The sequence below is a fragment of the Porites lutea genome, chromosome 5, assembly GCF_958299795.1.
Source record: "Porites lutea chromosome 5, jaPorLute2.1, whole genome shotgun sequence".
Lineage (NCBI taxonomy): Eukaryota > Metazoa > Cnidaria > Anthozoa > Scleractinia > Poritidae > Porites > Porites lutea.
This window is the reverse complement of record NC_133205.1, coordinates 24,180,455-24,205,243: the sequence shown is the minus strand read 5'-3', so window position 1 is coordinate 24,205,243 and position 24,789 is coordinate 24,180,455. Positions and strand designations below refer to the sequence as shown.

The 24,789-nt window shown below is 42.0% G+C and overlaps 3 protein-coding genes across 3 annotated transcripts in view; 1 reads left to right on the top strand and 2 right to left on the bottom strand.

Annotated features, from left to right (window-relative positions):
- Nucleotides 1-1,878: 1,878 nt before the first annotated feature.
- LOC140936876 (ras-like protein rasD) lies at nt 1,879-15,972 on the bottom strand. Its single transcript, XM_073386380.1, has 4 exons — nt 15,804-15,972; nt 6,631-6,687; nt 5,012-5,085; nt 1,879-2,581 (listed from the first exon to the last, which is right to left on the bottom strand). The coding sequence occupies exons 1-4, from the start codon at nt 15,859-15,861 to the stop codon at nt 2,063-2,065; spliced, it is 708 nt and encodes a 235-aa protein (XP_073242481.1). The 5' UTR covers nt 15,862-15,972; the 3' UTR covers nt 1,879-2,062.
- Nucleotides 8,903-13,861, top strand: LOC140937379 (uncharacterized). The gene has a single exon (XM_073386934.1). The coding sequence runs from the start codon at nt 8,936-8,938 to the stop codon at nt 13,709-13,711; it is 4,776 nt and encodes a 1,591-aa protein (XP_073243035.1). The 5' UTR covers nt 8,903-8,935; the 3' UTR covers nt 13,712-13,861.
- The window catches only part of LOC140936875 (DNA polymerase subunit gamma-1-like), a 55,476-nt gene continuing 46,584 nt past the window's right edge, over nt 15,898-24,789 (bottom strand). Inside the window, exons 14-21 of the mRNA XM_073386379.1 lie at nt 24,272-24,400; nt 22,607-22,654; nt 21,994-22,108; nt 21,532-21,666; nt 20,525-20,641; nt 19,334-19,451; nt 18,360-18,516; nt 15,898-16,035 (exon numbers count right to left, since the gene is read on the bottom strand). Of these exons, the coding sequence (XP_073242480.1) occupies nt 18,401-18,516; nt 19,334-19,451; nt 20,525-20,641; nt 21,532-21,666; nt 21,994-22,108; nt 22,607-22,654; nt 24,272-24,400 (778 nt within the window). The 3' untranslated portion in view covers nt 15,898-16,035; nt 18,360-18,400. The remainder of the gene's footprint in view (nt 16,036-18,359; nt 18,517-19,333; nt 19,452-20,524; nt 20,642-21,531; nt 21,667-21,993; nt 22,109-22,606; nt 22,655-24,271; nt 24,401-24,789) is intronic.

Here is a 24,789-nt window from a genome sequence, read left to right as displayed (position 1 = left end):
TTCATTGGTTTCTATATCTGCTGCTATCCTATTTCTACGATCCTGGCATGTTTATTTTCCGTTGGAGTTCGAATTTCGTGGAAAAAGTTGTGTTGAATAAGAGCATGTCGGCGAAAATGGCACCTCGTGTTTCCTACCTTGTATATTATTATTGTAGATAGAGTGAATTTGAACAAATTACTGCAAATTATCACGAAACTTCGTTGGAGCAATAAGGACAACAACAATTAACTGCAGAGTAAGTTTCATTGATCTTTATTTAGTATTTCCTAGAAATTTTAGGATGATATTTTTACCCCATACAAACACTGTGATTTTACTGGAACCGTACTGTGGTACTATCACAGAGCCTGGGTTACCTGTGCTCGCACGAGGTATAGTTGCTTGCGCATAAAAATAGTTGTGTGCGCATGTCCACCAGGTGAGCCCGCAATTTCTTTGGCCGGCTATTGGGCTTAAAATTCGTGCGCGCGCTTAATAATTATTCAAAATGGCGCAGACTTTGAACATCGCCCGTCCAAGTAACCAAAAATCTCGAATCTTCACGCCTGGCATGCACAGGTATCCCATCGACCACAGGATCCCCAAAGATTACGAAGCGTTCTCCTAACGTCGAACGCAATTATTATCACTGGCAGCGCACAAATATTACGCATACCCTTTCTTCCTATTTTAAACATCTTTTTTGAATTTCTTGTCCAAGTTTAGTGGATATTAAGGAGTTAGATAGGTGGAAAGGTAGGTGGATCAGGGTAGGTTGACAGGTAGAGGGGAAAGGATGTTTCCTTGTGAACCGTAAGTCATAGAAATAATGAATACTGCAGTACAGGACAAATTAAGCAACATCACCCTGAGAGTTACAAAATTTGCTTAAGTGTAGATCACATTGATATTGATTGTTCGGTAATGAAGTGTTGGTGCACGATATTTACTTTCGTTGTAGGTCATATTTAGCTTTCTTTACACAAGGTTAGCCAGTACCCAACATTTTGACCCGATGATTTCCCTACGTTTACACTCAAAGCCCGCAAAATTTTTTAATACTGCGCCATAAATACGGCCAATCATGTCTCTCCTTATATTCATCTATAAGAATACTATCCAATGATGAGAATTTAAAGAACAGCCGAGAAAATCTTTGGGGGAGAAGCAGGGATTTTAGAAACATCGATCGAGGAGGGTAAGTACATTTGGCGCGCCAAGTGAAGGTCTGCGCTTCAGTTGGAGCTCTTTCGGAGAAAATACACAGATGAAAAACGAAAAACAACATAAGAGTTGAACAATGTTTTCAAATACATTTATTGTTCACAAGTAGTGCACACGTTTGTAAAGGAATAGAACCAAACTTGATTCACCACTCGTAACGAACTTGCGGCCGCCATGTTTGAACTGTTTATATTAAATTAATTGCCCTGGGGGGTGGGGGGGGGGAGGAACCTATTCATAGGAAGCCCCGCTTTTAAGTTATTATTTCACCACATTCAATAGACCTATTCGGCTAACTCAATGTTGTACCCAATTCGAACCCTTTGGGAATAAAACGTTTTGTTTCAGTAATTTCCATATCATTTAAATGTGAATGCCACATTATAATGCAAATATAAGACACAAAGAATCTTATTCCCTGGCGATTTGAATTGGGTACAACATTGAGTTAGCCGAATTGGTCTATGAATATATTAGGTGATCCTGTATTAATTTGCAAGCAGCTACCAATTTACGCTTTAATAAGGAAGTGATTCTATGTAGTCTAACTTAGAGAGAAATAATTAAGTTCTATTTCGTAGAGAAAAGCACCGTAACTCAAGAGAACCACAACCGTTTTCTAATGGACCGGACGCTTGTACAACCACAGAAAGAGAAACACACACAAAAAAACAACTTCAACAAAATTTATTCAGCGAAGGTAACAATTCCTGCCTCGTATTTCATCGGTGACGCCATTCAAACAAAAGCTATCGAGCATAACTTGCTTATGTAGTAATGTTTGTTTTAATTTACAAAAGGGAATTCTTCGTTCTTTGTCGTGTTTTGGATTTTACAGGGACACTTGAAGGAGGAGTCAATGCCATACACCAAACAACTTTTTCTTATAATTAATACTGGAGTCACTAAGTTTCTTTTTGACCGTTCGGCGTGTCTTTTTCAATTCTGATGCGCTCTCATCCGTTTGACTGTCAATATCACTGCCGCTAGATCCACGGAGATTGACCAAGACACGTGTCGGAAAGTCAGGCGGACTCATTTTGCGCCTTCGCGCTCGTATTTCACGAATTAAATCACAAAAGGATTTATCCACGCCGTCATAATCAGCCGCAGACGCTTCACCAAATAACCATTCGTATCGATTGGCTAAAGTTTGTCCTTCGCTTTTCGCCACGGTGCGGTGTTCTTCCAAGTCAGTTTTGTTTCCGATCAGCAGAAAGGGCACTGGGTCCTGATTCGCCCGGTCTCGTGACTCTTCGATCATCTCCTTGTAGCGTGGAACTGTGATGTAGCTCTTTCTATCCGCTATTGAATATATCACGATAAAACCGTCTCCCGTGCTCAGGAAATTTTCCCTCAGTTTAGATGTTGAATTCTGAAAGCGGAAAGAAAAAACTTGTAAAAAACGTAGCAGTAAAATGATGCCACCATGCAAATGGCCTGTTGTCCACATGTAAGTACGCTAATAGGATTTGTCAGCGCTAAAATGACTGATGACTGGTTTGAGGCAATGGATCAAGGCTTATACACTGGTGCGATATTTTTAGATCTACGCAAAGCGTTCAATGTTGTAAATCTTGACCTGCTAGTAACCAAACTACAAATGTATGGTTGCTCCTCGTCAGCCTTACTGTGGCTCAAGAGCTACTTGTCAGACCGTCGACAGTGCTCCAACATTAAAGGAACCTTATCTGATACTGGAGTATTGAGATCAACCTCGTTCCCAGGGTTCTCTCCTACCCGCCCTACGGAACGAGAGAGAGAGAGAGAGACCCTGGAAAACGCTGGTCACGTGGCTCCAGAACAAAATTAATTCTGAGGGAGGAGTCCTTTGTCTCACATTTTTTTGTCTGGTTTATTCGCAATGTTCACGCAGTGATCGTAACAGCAAGACAGATTTGCTAACCCTACTACAACGATAACTGAAACTGAGGGAAATTTCTGCATAAACAAAACTATCAGATAAAAAAGTGAATTACCAGAGGAGGAATCAAACACTAGCGTTGTCGCCGGTTTAACCGATGACACCAATCGCTAAAAATCTACGATCTTGAGTTATACACAAGCGGGTTATGGGCTCCTGACACAAGCGAGCTAATTTTTTGAAGGTAAAATCCCTGTACGTTGAACTTCCATATTAAAAGTTCCAATGTTTGTCTGGAAGCGGCTGGTAATCGGGCCAAATAAACCTACACCATTTGCGGTCTTAGCGGTTCGGCGTGACAACCCCCCGGGACAAAACATGGCAGTTACATTGAGTGCAAGGAATTCAGTTAATACATTTACGATCAAAGTAATATTTTCGATTTAGTGACTTCACGGAAAGCTATAGCCTAAATTTTCCACCCGATAACCTTTGTTATGATGCGGCAATAGAAAAGTGGTAAATAGATCAAAGATAAAAATAATTATATACCAACGCGACATGGAAGACAACAGGAAATAGTATAAACAGAGACAAAACAGACAACATAACCTGCATTATAGTAGTCTTGGAAAACATATACGGATACAGTATTTGTTTTCTAAAGTGGCCTCCACAACATAGAAACGGCACTTCAAATCTTATGCGTTTCGGTGTGAATACTACTACCAGGATACCTAAATTATTTTTGACTGTACAAACGGTCAATCCTCCACGATTTCCGTTACATGTGCCAAATGAAAGCATAGCTGATAAACATCCGATTAACATCCAGATATTCTGCAGGAAGTTACGCTTTCGCTGTCAGAGGATTTTGTGCATTATTTTCGGGGTTCAAGATCAGGTCAGGTACAAAGTTTCATGGCTGCACTGACCTGTCTACGCTCTGTAGAAACAAATCTCACACTTACCTGCCCCTCCCCCAAATCGTTTGTTCGCAATCTCCCAGATTCTGGGAGACACGTGACCAGCGTTTTCCAGGGTCTCTCTCTCTCTCTCGCTCCATAGGGCGGGTAGGAGAGAACCCTGGGAACGAGGTTGTATTGAGATCTGCAGTTCCTCAGGGCTCAGTTTTGGGTCCTGTCCTTTTTCTCCTATTTATCAACGACCTTCCCGTTATACGGTCACTTCACTCCATACTCAGATCGCGTTCCAAGTCAGATTGTTCCATTTTATGGTCGGATCGTTCAAAAGTTATAGTGTAAAACTCGACGCGAAGCGCGCTTTTTTTGGCTTCTGGCTTAAGGAACGAGGTATACAGATGAGTAGCGCCCTTGTTTTTGCTCGTGGCTTAAAGACTTGTTAAAGGTTCTGACTATATTGTGGAACGATATGACTATTAAGTGGAACGATCTGGCTTGGAACGATCTAACCATTGAACGAAGTGACCGGATACCTTTACGACTACTAGCAGAATTCATTTCGTTTTTCCTTTCATATGTAATGCGATAATCCAGGCGAGGTTTTAATTATTGCAGCCCTACTTTGCACAAGAAAGCAACACCCTGAAGGATTGTTGTTGTAGTAGTCCGCCAAAGACATCATGTGCAAATCGCCTATTCGAAATGGTTCGCAAAAGAATACGCGATAAGTGTGGACGGAAAATTAAACATGCGTGTGGACAAAGCTTAAATCCACGTAACCCTTTAAACCCTAACTAATTCTCATTAGTTATCCTTATACCTTTTCAATAGAAGTAGTGGGGAGAATTTGTTGATGTATCAATTAGATTCATCTTGTGTGATCATGTCCTTAATTCTCATGACCACTCTGTTTTATAAAGCAGTGATATTACCAGGAGAAATTTGTTGCTGATCACTCTTAGGGCTTAAAGGGTTAAAACCTGGTACAGGTCATGACGACCTCTACGTGTTAACTTACTCTGCAAGCTGTGTCTAGGACGTCAATAGTGACTTCCTCGCCATCTACTATCACTGTACGGCGATAGCAATCCTCTAGAAAGAACCGAAAAAAAGGAATAAACGAATGGAAGATATATCATTTCAAAGTCTTGTCTGTGGTATGATTTACACTCGGCTGGAATATCAACATTCCAATTTATTCGTTAACTGTTGTCTGCCCTCTCTCGGGCTGTCATAAAACACTGTAAATTTCAGTAACACTGGGCTTGTATGCTCTACCTGACGCTCGTACTGAGCACTGAGCATAACATTTTTGGCGATTTTTTTTTTCAGAATAGACGAAACATTAAAACTCGAAAAAGTTCAAAACGTTTTCAAAATTCAACCCAAAAAGGAGATAAAGGACATAACCAGGCGCAAAACAACAAAAACAACGACTAATCCTAAACAACGATATCTGCTATTGCTGAGTTTACGCAACAGGACGCCGGCAAAAAGAAGAGGACAGCAAAACGCTTGTGTGTGACAAACGTGACAGGGCTATTATTTGCACGTAGATATATAATTTGCAGTCTGTCTACTTTGAATTGTCGTAATCTTCACTAAATAACAATGTTTGTTGGTCTTTTACAAAAAGATCTGTTTTTAAGGAAGATGAAGTTTGAGGCAATTTTTTTTAAACAAAATTATTGTCACGCTTGTCACACAAGGTTTGCCAGTCTTCTATGCTCTCTCGTCCTGTTGCGTAAGTTTACTATTATTGACAGAGTAAGGCACTTGGAGTGAATTTCCACCGTCGCGTAATCTTTTACGCGCGTAAATGAATAAGAGGCATTGTGGCGAGCGGTGGCGTGAATACGTTGAAGTTGAACCTCGCTCAAATAAGTTGATCCTCGCTCAATTTTTACGTTTACGGGCGACCTTTCATACATTCACTAAAATTGCCTCCATCTTATCAACGCTTGTAAAAAATTGCTTGTAGACGATAGAATTGCACGTTTTGATGTAGGATGAACTTTATGCGCATGCTTCAAAAACAGGCGCCTGCGATATTTTAGGTCATTGTTTTAATTTTGATGCCTTTTGACCGTTTTTCCAGTTGACCAGTGGGGGGAAGGTTGGGGGGGTGGGAGTGGGGAGGGTGGGGGGGGGGGGGGTTTGTTGGGACGGTACTCCGGATTTAAAGTGACGGGGATGATCGAAGGATTTTTCTGGGTTTGAAATTTTCGATTCCGGGATTTTTTGAGGTAGGAAAATTTGGCAGGTTTTTTTTTTGGTGGCTTGATTTAAGAGGGGATTTTTTGGGTATTCAACACAATCTGAAGATTGGTGGTAGTACCCGCATATCCCGGCCACTTAGTTCTGCGAATAAAGTACGCCCTAACTTTTTCAACTTTATGTGAATTTTTAAGGCTCGGAAATTCGGCATGGTATTTTTTGGGGGTTATTTTTTGGTCCATTTGGGTTTTGTTGGAAGCCCTAGGGGTTTTTTGGGGATTTGACAGGAGCCCATAGGCTCCTGGTTTATATTTTTGCCTCCATTCGATCATCCACGTCTCGAGAAATCCGGAGTACCCCCCTCGGATGTCTAAGTAGGTAAAGGACAAACAGATTGTGAAAAGATAACGCAATACTAACCAATTGTTGGGTCATATTCTCCAATAAAACGGTGACAAAGAAAACGAACCAGCAACGCTGCAAGAAATAAAACCACTATTGTTAGGGGTTGTATCGTGATAATTTTTTTTTGCGCTGTGCTAAGATTAGAAGTACGCACGTATACCTCTCTAAAGAGGTCATACTCTCCGAACATCAGGCCCCAGTGGTTCAAAAGGTGGATAACGTTATCCACCGGATAAATCACTATCCGCTGGATGGCGCAATTGGTTTCCCTAACACTTATCCGTTGGATAGTGATTTATCTGGTGGATAGCACTATCCAGCTTTTGACCAACTGGGGCCAGAAGAGTATCATTACACTTTATTGAGACAACAGATCCTGTTTTACCATTCTAGTTAAAAACGTTTTCCCTAAATTTTGACATCTGCCTGCGTATAGTGCAAGACTCTTTCGCACATGTTACGGTTTTATTTGAGAAAAATACTGTTGTTCCTGCAGCCTGTGAAGGACTGAAGCACTCAACTCATTACAAGGAATCAAAAACGGATTTGGAATTCTAGGAATATTTACTTACAGAGGACTCGTTGGATTTAATTTAAATCCGTTGAACTTCTGGTCAATGGTAAGCTTATACTCGAGCAGGGCCCGCAACTTTAGAAAAATCGTCCATGCAACAGTGCCGATATAACCTCCTGAAAGCGGAGCTTATTGCGAACTCTAAGCTTTTCTTTTCGTTGAGGCTAGCGTGTAGATTACATAACTTTCACTACACCACAGATTTGTGGAAAGCCATGACAAAGATGCTTTGTTTTGTGAATGTTCTAGTATACGCATATATTAAATTTTCAATCCTTCCTTCTTCTTTTCTAATTATCAGCCAAAGGTGAGTGAAGAAAATTTAAGGGCGTATCTTTTGCATCTTGTTTAGGCGGAAATCCATTTATAGGTGACCCTAATCAGTAAAATGTAACTTTGCCGAACAATGACAACATCCGATGACTCGATGTCCTTGTTAAGGTCAGTTTTCAGGAATGTGAGAAAAATATCTTTGTTCTCGCGAGAAATGGTGGTTAATAGGAAGAAACGCAAGAGTTGTCGTAGACAAATTACATTATCTGGAGCGGCTGCATTTATACTGACAAGCCGAGATTGTTTAACAGTCTATATCAAAGGTTCCGGAGCACACCGACAACAAACAAACTGAAAAACAAACGGAAACAAAAAACGTTACGTTGTGTCGAGTAGACTGAACTTGCTATTTGAACCTTGTTATTGTTTAACTCAGCATGTTATGCGGTCATGTCATAAATGTATGCGCACGCGCAAGTCACATGGAAAGTACTGTATGATCAGATCGTCCTTTTGAAATATAGCTGTGTTTGGTTATCGAGATTCTGTTCCTTGTCTGTTCGCTTGTCTTCGTTCACCGTTCCCCTAAATTATCAGACTGTTATCTAAAGACCCACACGACATTTTGGTGCCGAGACCAGGATCATCCAACGCAGTATGGCGGAAACTCTCCCGAAACTAACCTCTTCACGTGCGGGTTATCGTGCTCACTTAACGAAGACCTTGAACAAGGCGAAGGATCTTATGAAGAAGGAGGCACCCACCGAAATGGATGTTGTATCGCTTAACAGTATCATTGAACAACTTACACGGAAGAAGACTATTCTCACCGGACTGGACGAGAAAATTGCGGCGCTCATCGAAGAACCGGAGGATCTCGAGCAAGAGATTTTTGAGACAGAAGAAATCCATGATGAAATTCTAGATACCACCAGCCAGATAAGTAGATTTATTCATGTCACAATATCTCCTAAGAAATCTGCTACCCAGCCTCCGTCCTCCACTCATCAGGAATCCCCACAAATGGTGTATAATGAAACCCCACTCGTACCAAGTAACACGTCCGAACCCAGCACTTCAAACAGTCACGAAAATACCCCACCCACTAGTCAAGCAGCCTCTGGGGAAACTGTTAATGATCAACCGAATTCTCAGCCACCCCTGAACACGCATCCACCGCCTCAGACCTCTCAGTTGAATGTTAACCACAGTAGCCGCCTTCCCAAACTGAATTTACCTACCTTTTCTGGCAATCCCCTCAACTGGCCCACATTTTGGGATTCATTCGAAGCAGCTGTCCACTCTCACACCACATTGGGGGGAGTACAGAAGTTTAGTTACCTGAAGGCCCAACTAACGGGGGTCGCCTCAAGGGCTATAGCTGGTTTCCCACTAAGCAATGTCAATTATGAACAAGCCATAAAACTACTTAAGGAACGTTTTGGGCAACCCAGTAAGATCATAGGTGCCCATATGCAAGCTCTCCTGGAAATTGCTAGCCCTGCCAACCAGTTAACAAGCTTGCAACTGTTTTATGATACCATGGAAACTCATGTCAGAGGTCTTGAATCACTTGGAAGATCACACGAAAGCTATGGGGATCTCCTCGTTCCAATTATCCTGGGAAAGTTACCCCATGAGTTGAGAAAGATCTTAGCCCGTGAACACGAGAGCCCTGAATGGAAATTCCAGGAGTTGAGAGAAGCTATTGTAAGGGAAATTCGAATCCTTGAAGCAGGTACCCAACTTAACGACACCCCTTATGGACTCACCCCAACAATCACTGGTTCTTTTCTCGCTCAAATACAAGGAAAACAGCCTCATTTGGGGAAATCTAGTAAACCAGAATCTAAAAAATGTCTGTACTGCAAGGGTCCCCACCCCTCCTACAATTGTCAAGTAGTCACTGACGTTCGGGAGAGATGGACAAAGGTTAAGACTCTCGGACATTGCTTCAACTGTTTGGGGAAACACAAGTCTTCAGTGTGTCAGTCAAAATTCCGCTGCCATAAATGTAAGGGGAAACATCACACAAGTTTATGTTTGGGCCCCACTGATCCTGCCATCAACCCTCCGACCACACCTGACAATACGGCTCCCACTCACAGTCCTCATACTTCTATAGCAGAGCCACCCTTCAGGGTACATACCTCTCTCGCACCAATTACTCAAACGAATATCCCAGTCAACAATGGCCCAATATCACTCTTGAAAACTGCTGTAGCAACTGTTGGCTATAACCATACGCACTGTGAAGCTAACATTCTATTCGACGAAGGTGCACAGCGCTCCTTTATCACGCAGTCCTTGGCTGATCAACTAGGCATACTTTACACAGAGAATGAATCTATTGCCTTGTCTGCCTTTGGTGCACACTCCTCATCCAACAGACGATTACCTATGGCCAACATCACTATCGTCACTAACAATGGGGAACACATACCAGTACGTGTCCTTGTGATTGACCAAATCACCACACCACTTCAGAACCGCTTTCGGCAGCAGGTCCGAACCATACCCTACCTAAGGGGTCTTCAACTTGCCCACCCTGTGACGTCGGACGAGAATTTTGAAATCTCACTTCTACTTGGTGCGGATCACTATTGGGATATAGTGATGGACACGGTCATCCGCGGTCAAGGCCCAACTGCTGTAGAATCAAAGATTGGCTACCTCATCTCTGGACCGCTACAGACTAACTGCGTCAATCGCACTGACACTGCTGTGAACCTGCTACAGACACTGTCTTCCACAACGGCGGCAGAACGTGATCTTGAACATTTCTGGTCTCTGGAGTCTATAGGCATCACACCACCTACAGAAGTGGATAACCAGGAGTCCTTCCTGCAACACTACCAGAGATCCTCAATCACAAGAATGTCCGATGGCAGTTACAGCGCCAAATTCCCATGGAAGGAAGATTTTCCCACACTACCTTCCAACTATGGTAGCTGTGCTCGCCGCACGCGGGCTATGGTACGCCGCCTTGCTCAGACACCTAGCCTTCTTACCTCGTACGGGGAAATTATCAAAGAACATGAAAGGCGTGGATTTATTGAAAGGGTTGACAATGTAGACAGTATGGATAGAGCGCACTACCTCCCACATCACGCAGTCAAGAAAGAATCTGCTACCACACCTATCAGAGTTGTTTTTGATTGCAGCTCCCGATCCTCAAACAACTCTCCAAGTTTGAACGACTGCCTTATGGTGGGCCCTCCATTTCTAAGCGATATGTGCTCCATCATCATAAGATTCCGATCCTTCACTTACGGCCTGTCCACAGATATTGAGAAGGCCTTTCTTCATGTCGGTCTCGATGGCAATGACCGAGACTTTACCCGATTTTTCTGGTTGTCAGACCCTAAGAATCCGGAAAGCGAATTTCAGGTCTTTCGTTTCAAGACGGTCCTATTTGGTTCCACCAGTTCCCCTTTCATGCTGAACGCTACACTGCATCATCATCTGGAAAACTACAGTACACCTGTGGCCAAAGACATTGGAAACAATATGTATGTAGACAATGTTATCTCCGGGTGTGACCAAGAAACTGACATCATCCGTTACTATCAAGAGTCAAGATCAATCATGAATGAAGCCAATTTCAACCTGCGCTCATGGGCATCCAATAGCCCACGACTTCGTGAAGGGGCAGAACAAGATCAAACGGCCGATCCAAGCACTGTGGTCAACATTCTTGGTTTGCGCTGGCACCCAATCCAAGACACCATCTCTCTTGCACCAAAGGAACTCGCCTCCCCTTCCAGTCAACCAACCTCCAAACGTGATGTACTACAACTTGCCTCAAGGACTTATGATCCACTGGGATTCATATCTCCAGTTACTGTGAAGGCCAAGCTCCTCATTCAAGAACTGTGGCAAAGAAAGCTGGAATGGGACGAGCCACTTCCCACAGAACTGGAAGCCAAGTGGAATGACATGGCCCAAGATATCCAAGAGGCTAGCAAGCTGATCTTACCCAGATGCTTCTTCTCACAAGTGCCGTCTAATGCACAACCAATCTACTTACATGTCTTTGCTGATGCCAGCCCTAAAGCATATGGAGCTGTAGCCTACATTTCTAATGGTGACCAGACCTCACTCGTCATGTCAAGGTCACGTGTTGCTCCACTGAAGAAATTGACACTCCCTCAATTGGAACTAATGGCGGCATCAATCGGTACAAGACTAGCTCATTTCGTAGCAGAAGCCCTCAAATCGAGATTTCCCAATATTACAGTCCATCTGTGGTCAGACAGCGAGATAGTCCTCCATTGGTTACACAGCTCCAAGCCCCTCAAACAGTTTATTGCCAACCGCACCAAAGAGATCATGACACTGTTCCCTGTTACTGTCTGGAATCATTGCCCAACCCAAGAAAACCCTGCTGATCTGCTTACTCGTGGCATCTCTACAACACAGCTTCACACCTCATCTCTTTGGCAACACGGTCCCCAATGGTTACCACTTGTCGAGCAATGGCCATCTTGGAATCCCTCCAAAATACTCCATCTACAGCTGTGTGACATCGCCGATGTGCAAGACACTGATGCCACAACCAGGAATGGGACGACTCAGACAGATCCGACGGAGAAAGAGCTAGGCATCCATAATCTTATTGATGTTTCAAGATTCAGCACTCTCTCCAGACTTCTCAGCGTAACAGCATACGTTCTACGGTTTGTGAAGAACTTGAAACATCCTGCAACAAAGACACATGGCCCCCTATCTGTACAGGAGAGGCAAGACGCCCAACGCAAGTGGATCCAGAACTCCCAAGCACTAATCTATGCAGCAGAGATTGCTAACCTTCGATCCAACTCCAGTACCCGTTTGACATTAGTGAAACAACTCCGCCTGTTCCTCGATGCTGACGGCTTCCTTCGTTCCGGGGGGAGGATCCATAATGCTCAGCTTGCAGAGTCAGCAAAGTTTCCCTATCTTCTTCCACCCAACCATCCCTTCACAGCACTGGTTGTCTACGAAGTCCATAAAAAGCAACTTCACTCTGGTGTCAACGCGGTAGTGACCATGCTTCGCCAAACATTCTGGATAACTTCAATTCGGCAGTATGTGAGGAAACTTCTTCGTCGATGTGTGACCTGCCGGAAGGTGCAAGGAACGGCCTTCAGAACTCCAGATCCCGCACCCTTACCTAAGTTAAGAGTCCAGGAAGCAAAACCATTTTCAGTAACTGGAGTTGACTTTACTGGACCCCTCTATGTGCGATCAGAAAAGGGTACCACCAAGAGCTACATTTGTCTGTTTACGTGCGCTGTAACAAGAGCGGTACATCTGGAAGTTGTCAGTGACCTCTCGGAGCGAAGTTTCCTGCAAGCCTTCCGACGATTCTCAAGTCGCAGATCTGTGCCACATCACATGATATCAGATAATGCCTCCACGTTCCTTGCGGCCTCAGATACCCTCAGTGACCTATTCAAATCTCCTTCACTAAAGGAACAGTTCAGCCGACAAGGCGTTGAGTGGAAATTTATCCCGAAACGCGCTCCATGGTACGGAGGCTTTTGGGAACGAATCATTGGACTAACGAAACGAGCCATTAAGAAGACGCTTGGCAAGGCATCTATCACCTTAACAGAGCTCCAAACACTCGCCACTGAAGTAGAAGCTGTCCTGAATGATCGCCCTATCACTTATGTTTCAAGTGATTGTACAGACGAAGAGCCATTAACACCTTCTCATCTCTTAAACGGGAGGAGAATCTCTTCCCTGCCTTATCCCATTGCTGATGATGATCCATCTGACCCGGACTACGGAGGTGCATCTGACATGAGGCAGCGTGTGACAGCACAAGCCCATATCCTTGAATGTTTCTGGAACCGATGGAGACACGAATACCTGACCTCACTTCGCGAATTCCACAGAGCATCCGGTACCAACAAGCAATCAATCAAGACGGGAGATGTTGTACTAGTCTATGACGAAGGTCCCAGATCATCATGGAAGTTAGCAGTTATAGAAGACCTGATTAGAGGAGGTGATGGCTTTGTAAGGGCAGCACACATTCGCACAAGTACTGGATATACCAACCGTCCTGTCTCCAAACTGTATCCTCTTGAAGTTACTGCAAGTCCCTCTTCCTCTAGGATTGCATCGCGAAATTCTCCTGAGCAACAATCTACCGTAGTCACATCAACTAGACCGAGACGAGCTGCGGCTACTGACGCCATGGGGAGAATTTCAGAATGGACAAGATGCATCCGCGCCCCCCCGGAGGATGTCGAGTAGACTGAACTTGCTATTTGAACCTTGTTATTGTTTAACTCAGCATGTTATGCGGTCATGTCATAAATGTATGCGCACGCGCAAGTCACATGGAAAGTACTGTATGATCAGATCGTCCTTTTGAAATATAGCTGTGTTTGGTTATCGAGATTCTGTTCCTTGTCTGTTCGCTTGTCTTCGTTCACCGTTCCCCTAAATTATCAGACTGTTATCTAAAGACCCACACGACACGTTGAGCAATCGTTGATGCGCATTCGAAAACTGAAGATGGTAGAGTAAGCAAACGGAACTAATTTACTCTATTTGAATTAGGACACTAAGGATTTCCTCTCAAAAGCAAGTGCAAAGCTATGAAGCTAGTAGTCCATGTTGTAGTACATTTTGAGCAAATGGCTGCGGCTGAATGCGTCGTTTTTCGTGCGTGTAAAGCACTTTAAAAAAAGAACTGACCAGAGTAGTTCAATAACCACTATCTGAAATTTCTTCTATATCATTGCGTAATTCTTCAATGATGTTACACATTGAAATACATGCCCAAATACCTCTATTATATTTCCGCAAATAAGTGAAAAGCTAGGGCGCTATTTCAGTTTTCCCTATTTTCTTCTCACATTATTACTTTAAAGGTCAGAACGTGACTTAAAGAAACTTGATTAGCTATAAATAAAACCACATCAAACAAAAATAAACCTTTAAAGATTATCGCCCGATAGATAGCAAGATAAATGCAATCATCAAAACTTGTGCGGATATTCACAAAGTACTTGATTGTTGTTTGATGATGTTTGCTGTACAAGACGCCGCCTAATCAATGTGACCCTGTTGTGCTATGAGTTGTCTCTTTCTTTTTTTTAGGATTGTTTCCAAAACCATGCATCGCAGACTATATGGCGGCCAATTTCGAATGATCATTGCTGGTGAAGCTAACCTTACTCCGCCATCGACAAACACTGGACAAAGGCGCTAGAATTGCTACCTTTAATAAAAACGTTCCTCGTTTCTGACTTAATGTGAAATGGCCACTGACGTTAAATTTTGAAAGTTTTCAAATTGGGCCACGGCTCGTTTAATTTTAAGAACTTTTTACGACATCACTTGTGCCCGGGAGGAGGGATAAAGAAATGCAATCAAGTTCAAACAATTTTCTATACTTGTAGTATAATACCAAAGAAAGCCACGGAGTGGGATGCTATCCCGTGGGTTGATGCTTATTTCGTCATAAAAGGGAGTTCTGACTTCAAAAGTTTATCAGTGTTCTTCCCTCGAAGCACCGTTTATTTTTACGCCCCATAAAAAAAGCGAACGTCTGTGTTTTCAGTTGTTTCCACTTATGTCTGGGAGCCTCGCAGTTTCCCTTTTCGATGCTTATCCATTTGCATGCACAGAACACAAAAACCCAATACAGTGACGAGTATCTGTTTTCAAATGAGATAACGCGTGCCTTTTAGCTTAGTGGAGCCAGACTTCAAATTCATATTTCAGTCGCTATTATTAAGAAAAAGTGTGGTAGGTAAAAGGAATTCGCCAAAGCAGGCCGTGTTGAAGAAAAACAGCAACCTTTTTTCCGGCCTAATTTCACTCTATTAAGTAGACACTTATGTTACGGTAACTTAACCTCCAAACACGAAGCCCTTTGGACATCTAGCACAGCTATGCATTATGGAACAAGACTGAATCGAAATCTATACTGTCTCGCCTAACCGCGGAAAACGGTTCCTATTATCAGCCATTTTGCCATGGACGAGTTTCAGGATGCAGAAAATGAAGCAAGACCCCAGATCCGTCAATTTTAAAAGTAGACGAACTTTGAGCCTTCATAATGAGTAAGACCGTTTGACTTATACATTCAACGATTCACATTTTCGCTTTCAACGTTTTCAAATCTCATCATTCAAGGGCTATAATTCACTGAGTTTCTGACTGTGGAGTAAGCGGTGAATTGTGACCTTAAGATAAAGAATACTAAACTGAGCAGTACGTTTCTGTGGCTGGTTATTTCATAGTCCTTATTCCGCCAATTACACCAATTGATTAAACCAGGATGTCTTTCAACTTGATTAAGGAATAAAAAAGTTTCATAACCTTGTTGACTTACCTGTTTTTCCTACTCCCTCATTTCCTAACAGGGCAATTTTGTAAACTCTCTCCGACATGACTAGAATCTCCGTCAAGATCCAGGTTGAATTCCTCACGCGAACAGAGGTGAATGAGTACTACACTTTCTTGGCAGACACGTAAACAGTAAACAGTAATCCAATAAAAGTCCCTTAACTCGTATCCCTTAAAGACTCCTTAAACTACACTGAAAAACGTCCTTTGTGCAACAGCTGCAAAAAGAGGATAAAGGCTATTAAATCTTTCAAAATATTTTCTTTGTTAGTCGATTCCGGTGAAGATACTAAGCAATTGACACGATTATAACGAAACACAAATGCCTATTGCTGATCTAGCAGGTCAATTTAATTAAGCGTTGAGTGGCAAAGAATGACCATAGATATCTCAGATAGTTAAGATGCCGAAATGCTCCCGGCAAAGTGTGTTTGACAGGTTTATTACGTTGTGAGGAGGTAATTCTACTTTGGTATTACGCCGCGATAACTGAAATTCTGTAAACTGTATTGCAGTGCCGCTAAATTCCGCATATTTAACTCGACCTTACCAGAACAATGAAAAATACTTCTCTTTTACGAAGGGCGCGCCTAGAAGAGGGTATAACGGAATAGCAAGAAATATAATTACCTCTAAAAGTGACTTCAAGGAGACAGAAGCAAGACAGAAATTTAAACCAAAGGCAAACATGATGCCACGATGTAACTTGATGAAAATATGCGTTACTAAGTAGCCCATGAATAATCCAAAGTACTTATCTTAGGATTTTTAGTGACGATTTCTGTGTACTGTATTCAAGTTCCCTAACAGCACCCGCCCTAATCTACCTTAATCTATCTCACCCTACTTTACCTTTCCGCTAATGAACAAGAATGATGTAGATGGGGAAAGAGAAATCAAAGCGTTCTAGTGCCAAACTAATCACCCTTCCAGGCTTGCAGCAAATTAAGAAACAGAACAAGGATCAAAATACATTATTCATTCCACTTAAGCATCAAAGACGATTCCCGGATATTGAAATATTTTCCAGCCGTCATCGGTGCAAGCCGTGTGGCACGAATTTTTTGCGGGCTTAGTGGGATAAAAACTCACCGGAGAAAAACCAGAAAACAGTTAACTCTTAGGGAACTGGTATATACTTAAGCCTTACGCAGAGTATAAGAATTGTGGTCTAGCCCTAGGATTAGTATGTATATTAATTTTGTGCTATTACATGATTTTTTTCAATTTTAGCACATCTCGCAGACCAACTGGATTGTTTACAGTGACAAAATAACAGCTATTATTATTCATTCCAAATATTTTCCGATTCTGATTGGCTAAAAACACACGTTTAATTCGCCATAACCAGTTACTGATGACCAAATTTGGAAGAATTTTGTGTTTAGAGAGGAAATGACGTCAAAAATGTAGCGTTCATGAAGGTTAATGAACCGTTAACCGAGAAGACCTGGGGACGAGGTTGAGTTGTTTTGGTTGTGAACTTGAAAAATGGCGGACATTTCACTCGTTTCAAGAGTAAGAACTAGGCGAAAAAATAACTAAAAACATGGTAAGAACAGCAAGAAGACAACTCGAAGGGCGACATCTGCTATTTGGAGAATATTTGCGGAGCTGAACAACCCTAAACATGCACTATCGAAGATGAACTTAACATCGATTGATCGATGGAGGTAAGCATGTGTTAGCCATTTTTTTAAACTAGAAACTATTTTGAATGAATAATAAGACAATTATTGAATTCGGCTTTCGTATCATATGAAGAATTATGGAGATCTCGGAGGGTGTTATCCGCCTCGGCCTACGACCTCGACGGATAACACCCTCCTCGATCTCCATAATTCTTCATAAGATACGCAGCCTCATTCATTAATTGTTAAATAACCGTAAACAGAAGAGCACAAAACAACCCAACCACGTTCCCAGGGTTCTCTGCCAGCCTGGGAGAGAACCTGGGAACGGGGTTGAAAACTAACACGGCTGAAAAGCGAAACGGAGAAGGGGTCGGGGATGGGTAAAGCTAAAAAAACAATTTAACGCCCCCACACTTTTCAAGTTTACCTCAGTTTGCACGAAAATCCTCATGTCATGGGACACTGACGGGAGTAGCCTCCACGGGGGATTCCCATATGAAAGGGGCGGGGATGCTCGTCGCCTCGATTAGGGGTAAAAATTTTGGATTTTGGTCTCACTTAGGGTGTTCTGGGCCAAACGCCAAAATATTTAGCCGTAAAGGTCTCTTAGGGTTGTAAGTTAAGAAATATAAAAAAACATATTTCCAATTCGCTATATTTACTCGATTCATGTAATCAAAGTTTAAAAAGGTCTCTTGGGGGTGAAAAAAGGTTGGGCCACGCCCAGATTGGTCTCCTTTAGGGGTTAAATTCAAAATTTCCGACGAGTATCCCCGCCCCTTTCATATGGGAGTCCCCCAGGGGAAGCCTCTTCCAGACGTTCAAATTGTTGGGGATAGCGCAAAAAGATGTGAACAGGAAAAATAACATAAAGGGGTGGGGTAGGGGGCTGTTAATAAGTCTCTTACCTTTATACAACATGAAAATTTCACTTCATGTGATCAATCGCTCAGTTGGAAGACTGTGAAATTCCTCCTTTCACGCGATCTTGTTCGGTGTCGATATCTTCTTCTAGGATGCCGTTATGAGTAAGTTTCAGGATGTCGTAAATGTCTAAAGCTTCCCCTGAAGAATGATAGTTACCATTGATAACAATAGGAAACAGACTAAAACGGTATTCAATCGAAAGGCAAAAGGCAGTGGTCCAGAGCAATTTAGTTAGGCTTTTTGACTGGTTAAAAATATCGCGCTATTTTCTCCAAAAATCAGACTGGTCGAGTGCTAACAGGCCCATCATGTTGGTTCAAAAGATTGATTACGCTTTTTTAACGCATACACGGGAGCGGGGAGAGGGGATTAGTTACCTGGCCCCAGTGGTTCTATAGGGGATAACGCTATCCACTAGATAAATCCCTATCCTGCAGATAACGCAATCGGTTTTGCTAATACTTATCGACTGGATAGTGATTTATCCAGTGGATACGACCGTTCATTTTTTGAGAAACTGGGGCCTGAACAGGGCCGTTCTCTGGCAGCGCTCGGTGGCTTCTGAGTGAAATATGGGATCTTGTGGTCATATGCTGGGCAATCCTGTATTTCACAGGTTCAGGGGGCTGGGCTCTCTTCAATTTTACTTGGAGCACATATAACTTTGTTGAAGGGCCTTATAATCTATTGCCTTTTACCGCATGGGCTGACCCGAACCAATAGAGACTTACATACAAGCGCTTTTCAGCGCCTCGCGCGCGCTTTTGCTCAATATCTAATAAAAAGTGGAAGCTGTCAAAAACAGCACTTGAATAAGTCTGAAACATCACAGCAAGAGGAAATGAACAGTTCGGGAAGTAATATTATAGTAGGGTAGGATAATAGATAACATTGTTTAATAATAACATCAGAACGGTACCAACAACACTGTATAACCATGGGAGGTTTTTCATACCTGGTGATATTCCATGTCCCTTGTGGAGTCCCAGAGGATTTGACGGGGTTTTGCAATCCAGGTTCACTTCTTTACGAAGCACAGTATCAATGTCAACAGCACTAAAGAATGCGACTGACTGAAACAAAACGAAACAAGAAGCCGCTGAATCTAATTAAAAGGTCTCTTAGTACCTTACCAACTCTTGCAGCCGACAGAAAAGCGTCTTAACTCTCGTTTTAGGAGGTAAAGGGAGGATTCGATATCGATCTTTTAAACATGTTCACCTTTGAGTTTACGTTCGAAACTTAATTAACATTCCATAGAAAAGGAAGTTACTTATTTAACGGATGTTTCGTCTGGTGTTGTTTGTTTCTCGATATTTCGTTCAAAGTGACCTTTAATTATTCTCTTAGTTTTTACGACGACCACCTAGGGAAGTGAAACAGTTATATCGCAATGAAGTGACCATGAAAATGCGTCATTGTTACAAGGCAACATGACCCGGAACTCAAAATAACCGCAGGCAAGAGATTCTTGAAAAATTTGGTTTAACAAAACCAGCGAAGGAGCCTCGTTATAGGTTCTGAGTGCACTACCTTTACATTGTGGAAACGCCACTAGTAAAAGTCAAAAAACGTATATTAATTTTGTTTAGTTCCAAAGATACGTCATTGTTACCAAGCAAAATAACCGCAGGCAAGAGAAACTTTGAAAATTAACTTTCACAAAACTAGAAAAGGAGTCTAAAAAAAGGTTGCTGAGTTATTACCTTTAAATTTTAGAAACGCTACCGGTACACATAAAAAAACCTTACATTAATTTTTTGATATTGAACATGAAGATGATAATGACAGAAAACTATCTTACAAGGCTTATAGGTTAACCTTTAGACTTCTTAAATCTTAGGCCAATATTATGAAGATGATAAAGATGGTGTTGATCAACATCACCACTACTACCATTTAATATCATTATCATCATTATTAATATCATCATCACCACCACAATTACCACCACCACCACCACCACTACCATTACGGGCATGATAACAACATCAACGTCGTCGTCATCGCCATCATGACTAGATTGCCACTCACAGCGAAAGAAGGGTGGGGTAATTCTTCGCGGAAACTGGTTAAACATCAAATAGAATGAGTTGGGGCTTTACAGTAGTTTATGACAACTGTCACGTCATATCGGCCTAGTTACCTGAGGAAGATCGTTCATCCCCAGCTTGTGTGCGAACATTGCTCGTGTGAGAAGATTGGTGATTTGCAGTGCCAGAGCCGCGCGGTACTTGTCTTTGCTTGATACTAGATATCGAACCTGCAGTAACAAACAAAAATTTTATACTAACCTAAGCGAAAATGTTGCGGAAAGTATCTAGGATTGAATGTTCCGATTAAGGTATTCGAGTTTGCGCACAACATACGCAACAGATATTGCACAAGCAAGACGTGCTTTTGCGAAGACAGAACTTCTGACCTCTGTTAGTTAAATTTGCCGTTGATACTATATATGTACCACAATTGTAACGATGCTGTTCCATTTGCAAGAAACAGAAACAACGACCTGATAGGAACAAGACACCAGATAAACTAATCGATGTTTTAAAGATGTGTGGCCACAGATTTGCAGGATACCCACACAGATAACTAAACCTAGATGGTGCAAAATAAATAACCTACAGGGCAGCCAACAATTGTACTTTGTCTTAAGATGGATTTCCACTGTTGGGAAGTTAATTCAAGTTCGTTGGGATTTATTTGATCAAACAGTGAAGTTTATAAATACCCACGACCTTGAGTATCGGTCTGGCTGTGGATCGAGCCTGCAGCCTCCAGCTCCACAGACCAGCGTTTTACCAACTAGGCTAACCCTCCCGCGGCCTAATTTCAAACTCTACACCCACCGATCCATACAATTCAAGATTGATTCGTCCCTTCAATGGCAACCAAAAAGCAATTTTCTATCTACAAGACAAGTTAAAATTGGATTGGCTAAAGGGAACACTAAAGGATTTTTCGTACAAGGCAATTTATCTTGGCTTAGTTTAATTTGGGTGCACTCTTGCAGACAAGAGTCACTGACCTTTTTCTCTCTTTTTTGAAACCACGGTTTATTTACCTTCGCTCTGTCCTGTCCTCGAACACCTAATTTTCGCTGCCTTGAAACGTGTCTTAAAACAGCTACTGCTCTTGCTTCATTAGGCTTACCTCGTCATGTATGCTGATACAGAAACGCCCGTCAATGTTGTACTTAGTAAAGAGCCATTTCATACAGACCAACATGAGGTGCAGATAGTCCACCGCAGAGCTTTGAACAACCCAATTAACTCGACTTGTCATGAACTAGCGAAGACAAATAGGTAAAAAAATAAAAAAAATAAAATATTGAATCTAACTAGAACGTAAGGACTAGACCAGCAATTCTAACCATCAATAAGACCAGGAATGTCTGTAGATCTGTCTGTCGGACGATGGGTATATATAGGTGGGTCTACCGAATCCCGGTCTGCCTGACTGTCTCAGTGCCCGGGCCATCCTTTTTAATGAGTGTTCCGCCGGTCGGTCACTTATCCGTTTATTTAACTGTCTAACGGTTGTTTCACCACTCTTCCTAAACGTCCTTTTATCTTTCTCTGAGTCATTCCCAGTTTTTATACCATCCAGTCTTACCTCGCTGCCAACAGCTGAAGGCTCAAGTGATTTGCTGATTCTGCAGCTTAATACAGGTGTTCTTGGTTCCTCGGACTGCGCAATGCTTTCTAACTTGTTAAACATATGGGACTCACTAAAAATAATAATAAAAAAAGCACACACACTATATGTCACAAAAAGCTATCACAACAATTACGATTGTCATTATACGCAAAAAGGTTATACTGAAACCCCTGAAGCTTATTCCTACGAGATCAACTTTCAAAGCATGATCCACAAAGAAAAACAAAATTCCATTGACTAACGGTTTATTACAAAAGAGCGTGAAACGCAAACGGAGGATTATCCAAACCAATGGAACAAGTTACACGACAGAATACCGCCACTGCTGACTTCTTGCAAAAAAAAGTTATGCACAAAGAGTGCAAATGCAAATAATTTTATTCACGAAGGAGGCTTGGTGGTGAAATTTGCTTGTCTGACGTAATCAAGCACAAGGGCTAATACAATGCGATAAAAAATTTAGCAGTTTACCGTAAGGGCCCATTTCTTTCCTCAGGAGCAAGTCTAGGTTCCCGACTGGATTTTACAGTATACACTGACAGTATTGCACTCTAAAACTAATAGTTACCTTCCTCCGCACCATCTTCGGCCGTCGTCAATGCTGTTAGCAGAGGATCTAGAAAAACACAAACCAGCATCACTTCGCCAAGTTCGTGTAATAAATTGTAGGATAGCAACCGGGGCCGGGTTTTTCAGGGCTGGGTAAATATAACCCAGGGTTAGTGCAAAATTTGAATAAAGATATGAAAGCTAAAAAGGCAAATTCTGTTCAATTCTCTTGGTCTACAGTATGATGAGAAGGATGTCCTAAATAGAATAGACAAAATACTTTTGAACAACAAAAAAGGAAACCCGGATGAAAATTTAACCCCGGGTTAGTGGCCTTTGAACAACTGGGCCCAGGGACCCTACGATCCAATACGTCACTGAGAACAGAGGGAACCGCAACTGAGTGAAGACAGAGTAAAATTAATCGCCTTGCCGTTCCCGTTTTCATAAAAATTAAGATTTGGCCAATTTACAACCTATTTGCGCAGGGACAGAAAAGAAATTTACAAAAAAGAGTGATAAACGTGCAGAACTGTATGTTGTTTTGATCATTAAAATTTAAAAAATGCCTTTTTTTGACGTTCACTGTCACTGTTACCGTCACTGTCGTAGTTTCGTAAGCAGGTCGCTGCTACTACGACGACGGCAGTGAGAACGTCACTGTGAAATGCATTTGCCTGCTTTCGTTGATATAGCCTGGATCAATTTGTCAAATGTAGCGCGTCTATGCTCTAAAAAGGGAAATAGACTATTTTAGAGTTACAGGTGGAAACGACGCTGGAGTTGACCTTGTTTTGATACAACCCTTTCTGGTTCATTATGTAACTCATGTTTTTCTTATGCTAACTAGTATTTTTAAGCATAATTTCCTCAAGAAAAGGAAAGAGGTTTGTATCAAAACAAGGTCAACCTCAGCCTCACGTCCACTCAAAGGCTGGGATACTAAGCCCACAACTGTAAAATGGTCTATTAAAAAGAAAATTCGTCCTTGTGTGTTCACGTCCCCTATAAAACGTCATATTAAGAAGTTTCACGTCGTAGCTGGTCTACCAGCCTCAAAGATGGGCAAAAAAGCGTGATACACATGCAGAGTTGTTGTTTGGCTTATCAAATCTATAGGTTTTTTTGATGTTCTTGATGCCGTTGTTGTCGTGGTTGCTTAAGCTCCCTAGTATCAATGGAACACGACAAAAGAAATTGCTTTCCTGCGATTTCTTTAAAGGGGCTAAGTCGTGGTGAGTTACAGTGGGTTAAACTTTTTTGGGTCAAGACTGAGCTGAAAGAAAACCAAAGTATCTTCAGTCATCTTTCCTCACGCTAGGAGCTCTAAAAGAAAAATATAATGCAATTCTCCAAAAGGCAAAACAAGGCATAATGTTTTTGCAACTTTCCATCAAGAAAAGAGTTGCACGTTAAAAAGTTGGCCCATTATTTCTCAAGTTGCTATCCATATACATCCTCGTTATCGAACAACAAACACAAACAATTATACTGCAGGTGGGATACTTTTTAGTTAGCATGTCGTGCATAACCATAGCTACTCTATCCGCAGCCTCGTTCCCAGGGTCCTGTTCTTTCTATCCCTTGAAGCGAGTGAGGGACGGGACGGGACGGGACAGGACGGGAAGAAGAGAGACCCTGAGGACGAAGTTGCTTTATGTTATGAAGACAAACGTTCACTAACCGTCCTTTTCGAGAAGTTTTCCTCAGCAGCTGGTAGTAAACTTTGGCAATGACGCATCCGTTTTCATCGATGTCATCCGTAAAGCCAAATTTCTCTGCCATTGCTTTTCCATATTCAGTAAGGTGAAACCTGTAATGTGCATAAAAATCTTAACATCACTACCTTCGTCTTCAAGAAAGGATAACTGAACTTTACCTACAGTAAGACTGTTGAATTAGTTCCCGAAACTTAATTTAGCCCAAGTCAAAGTTAAAATTTAGAACAGGCAGCTGCAATACTCGTTAAATTTCGTTGAAACACTAGACTGAAACTGAAGATTTTCCATGTTAAATTTCGTTGAAACACTAGACTGAAACTGAAGATTTTCCATGTCGCGCCTTCTCAACCAACTTATCTAACTTTTTTCCGAGTGTACTTCTTCGGCCTCAGCTGGCTCCAATATTTCTCATAATGCCATGTGCCTCAGTAATTATCCATTAAGGATCGTAAAGTAACCGCATAACACCGCAGAGAAGGCA

Excerpts from the sequence above, each read along its gene's own strand:
- LOC140937379 (XM_073386934.1), top strand. The coding sequence starts at position 8,936 with ATGCAAGCTCTCCTGGAAATTGCTAGCCCTGCCAACCAGTTAACAAGC.
- LOC140936876 (XM_073386380.1), bottom strand. The coding sequence starts at position 15,861 with ATGTCGGAGAGAGTTTACAAAATTGCCCTGTTAGGAAATGAGGGAGTA. Across the intron at positions 5,086-6,630 it reads AGAATATGACCCAACAATTG|AGGATTGCTATCGCCGTACA; the intron begins GTTAGTATTGCG and ends GGTTCTTTCTAG. Across the intron at positions 2,582-5,011 it reads TCCTAGACACAGCTTGCAGA|AATTCAACATCTAAACTGAG; the intron begins GTAAGTTAACAC and ends TTCCGCTTTCAG.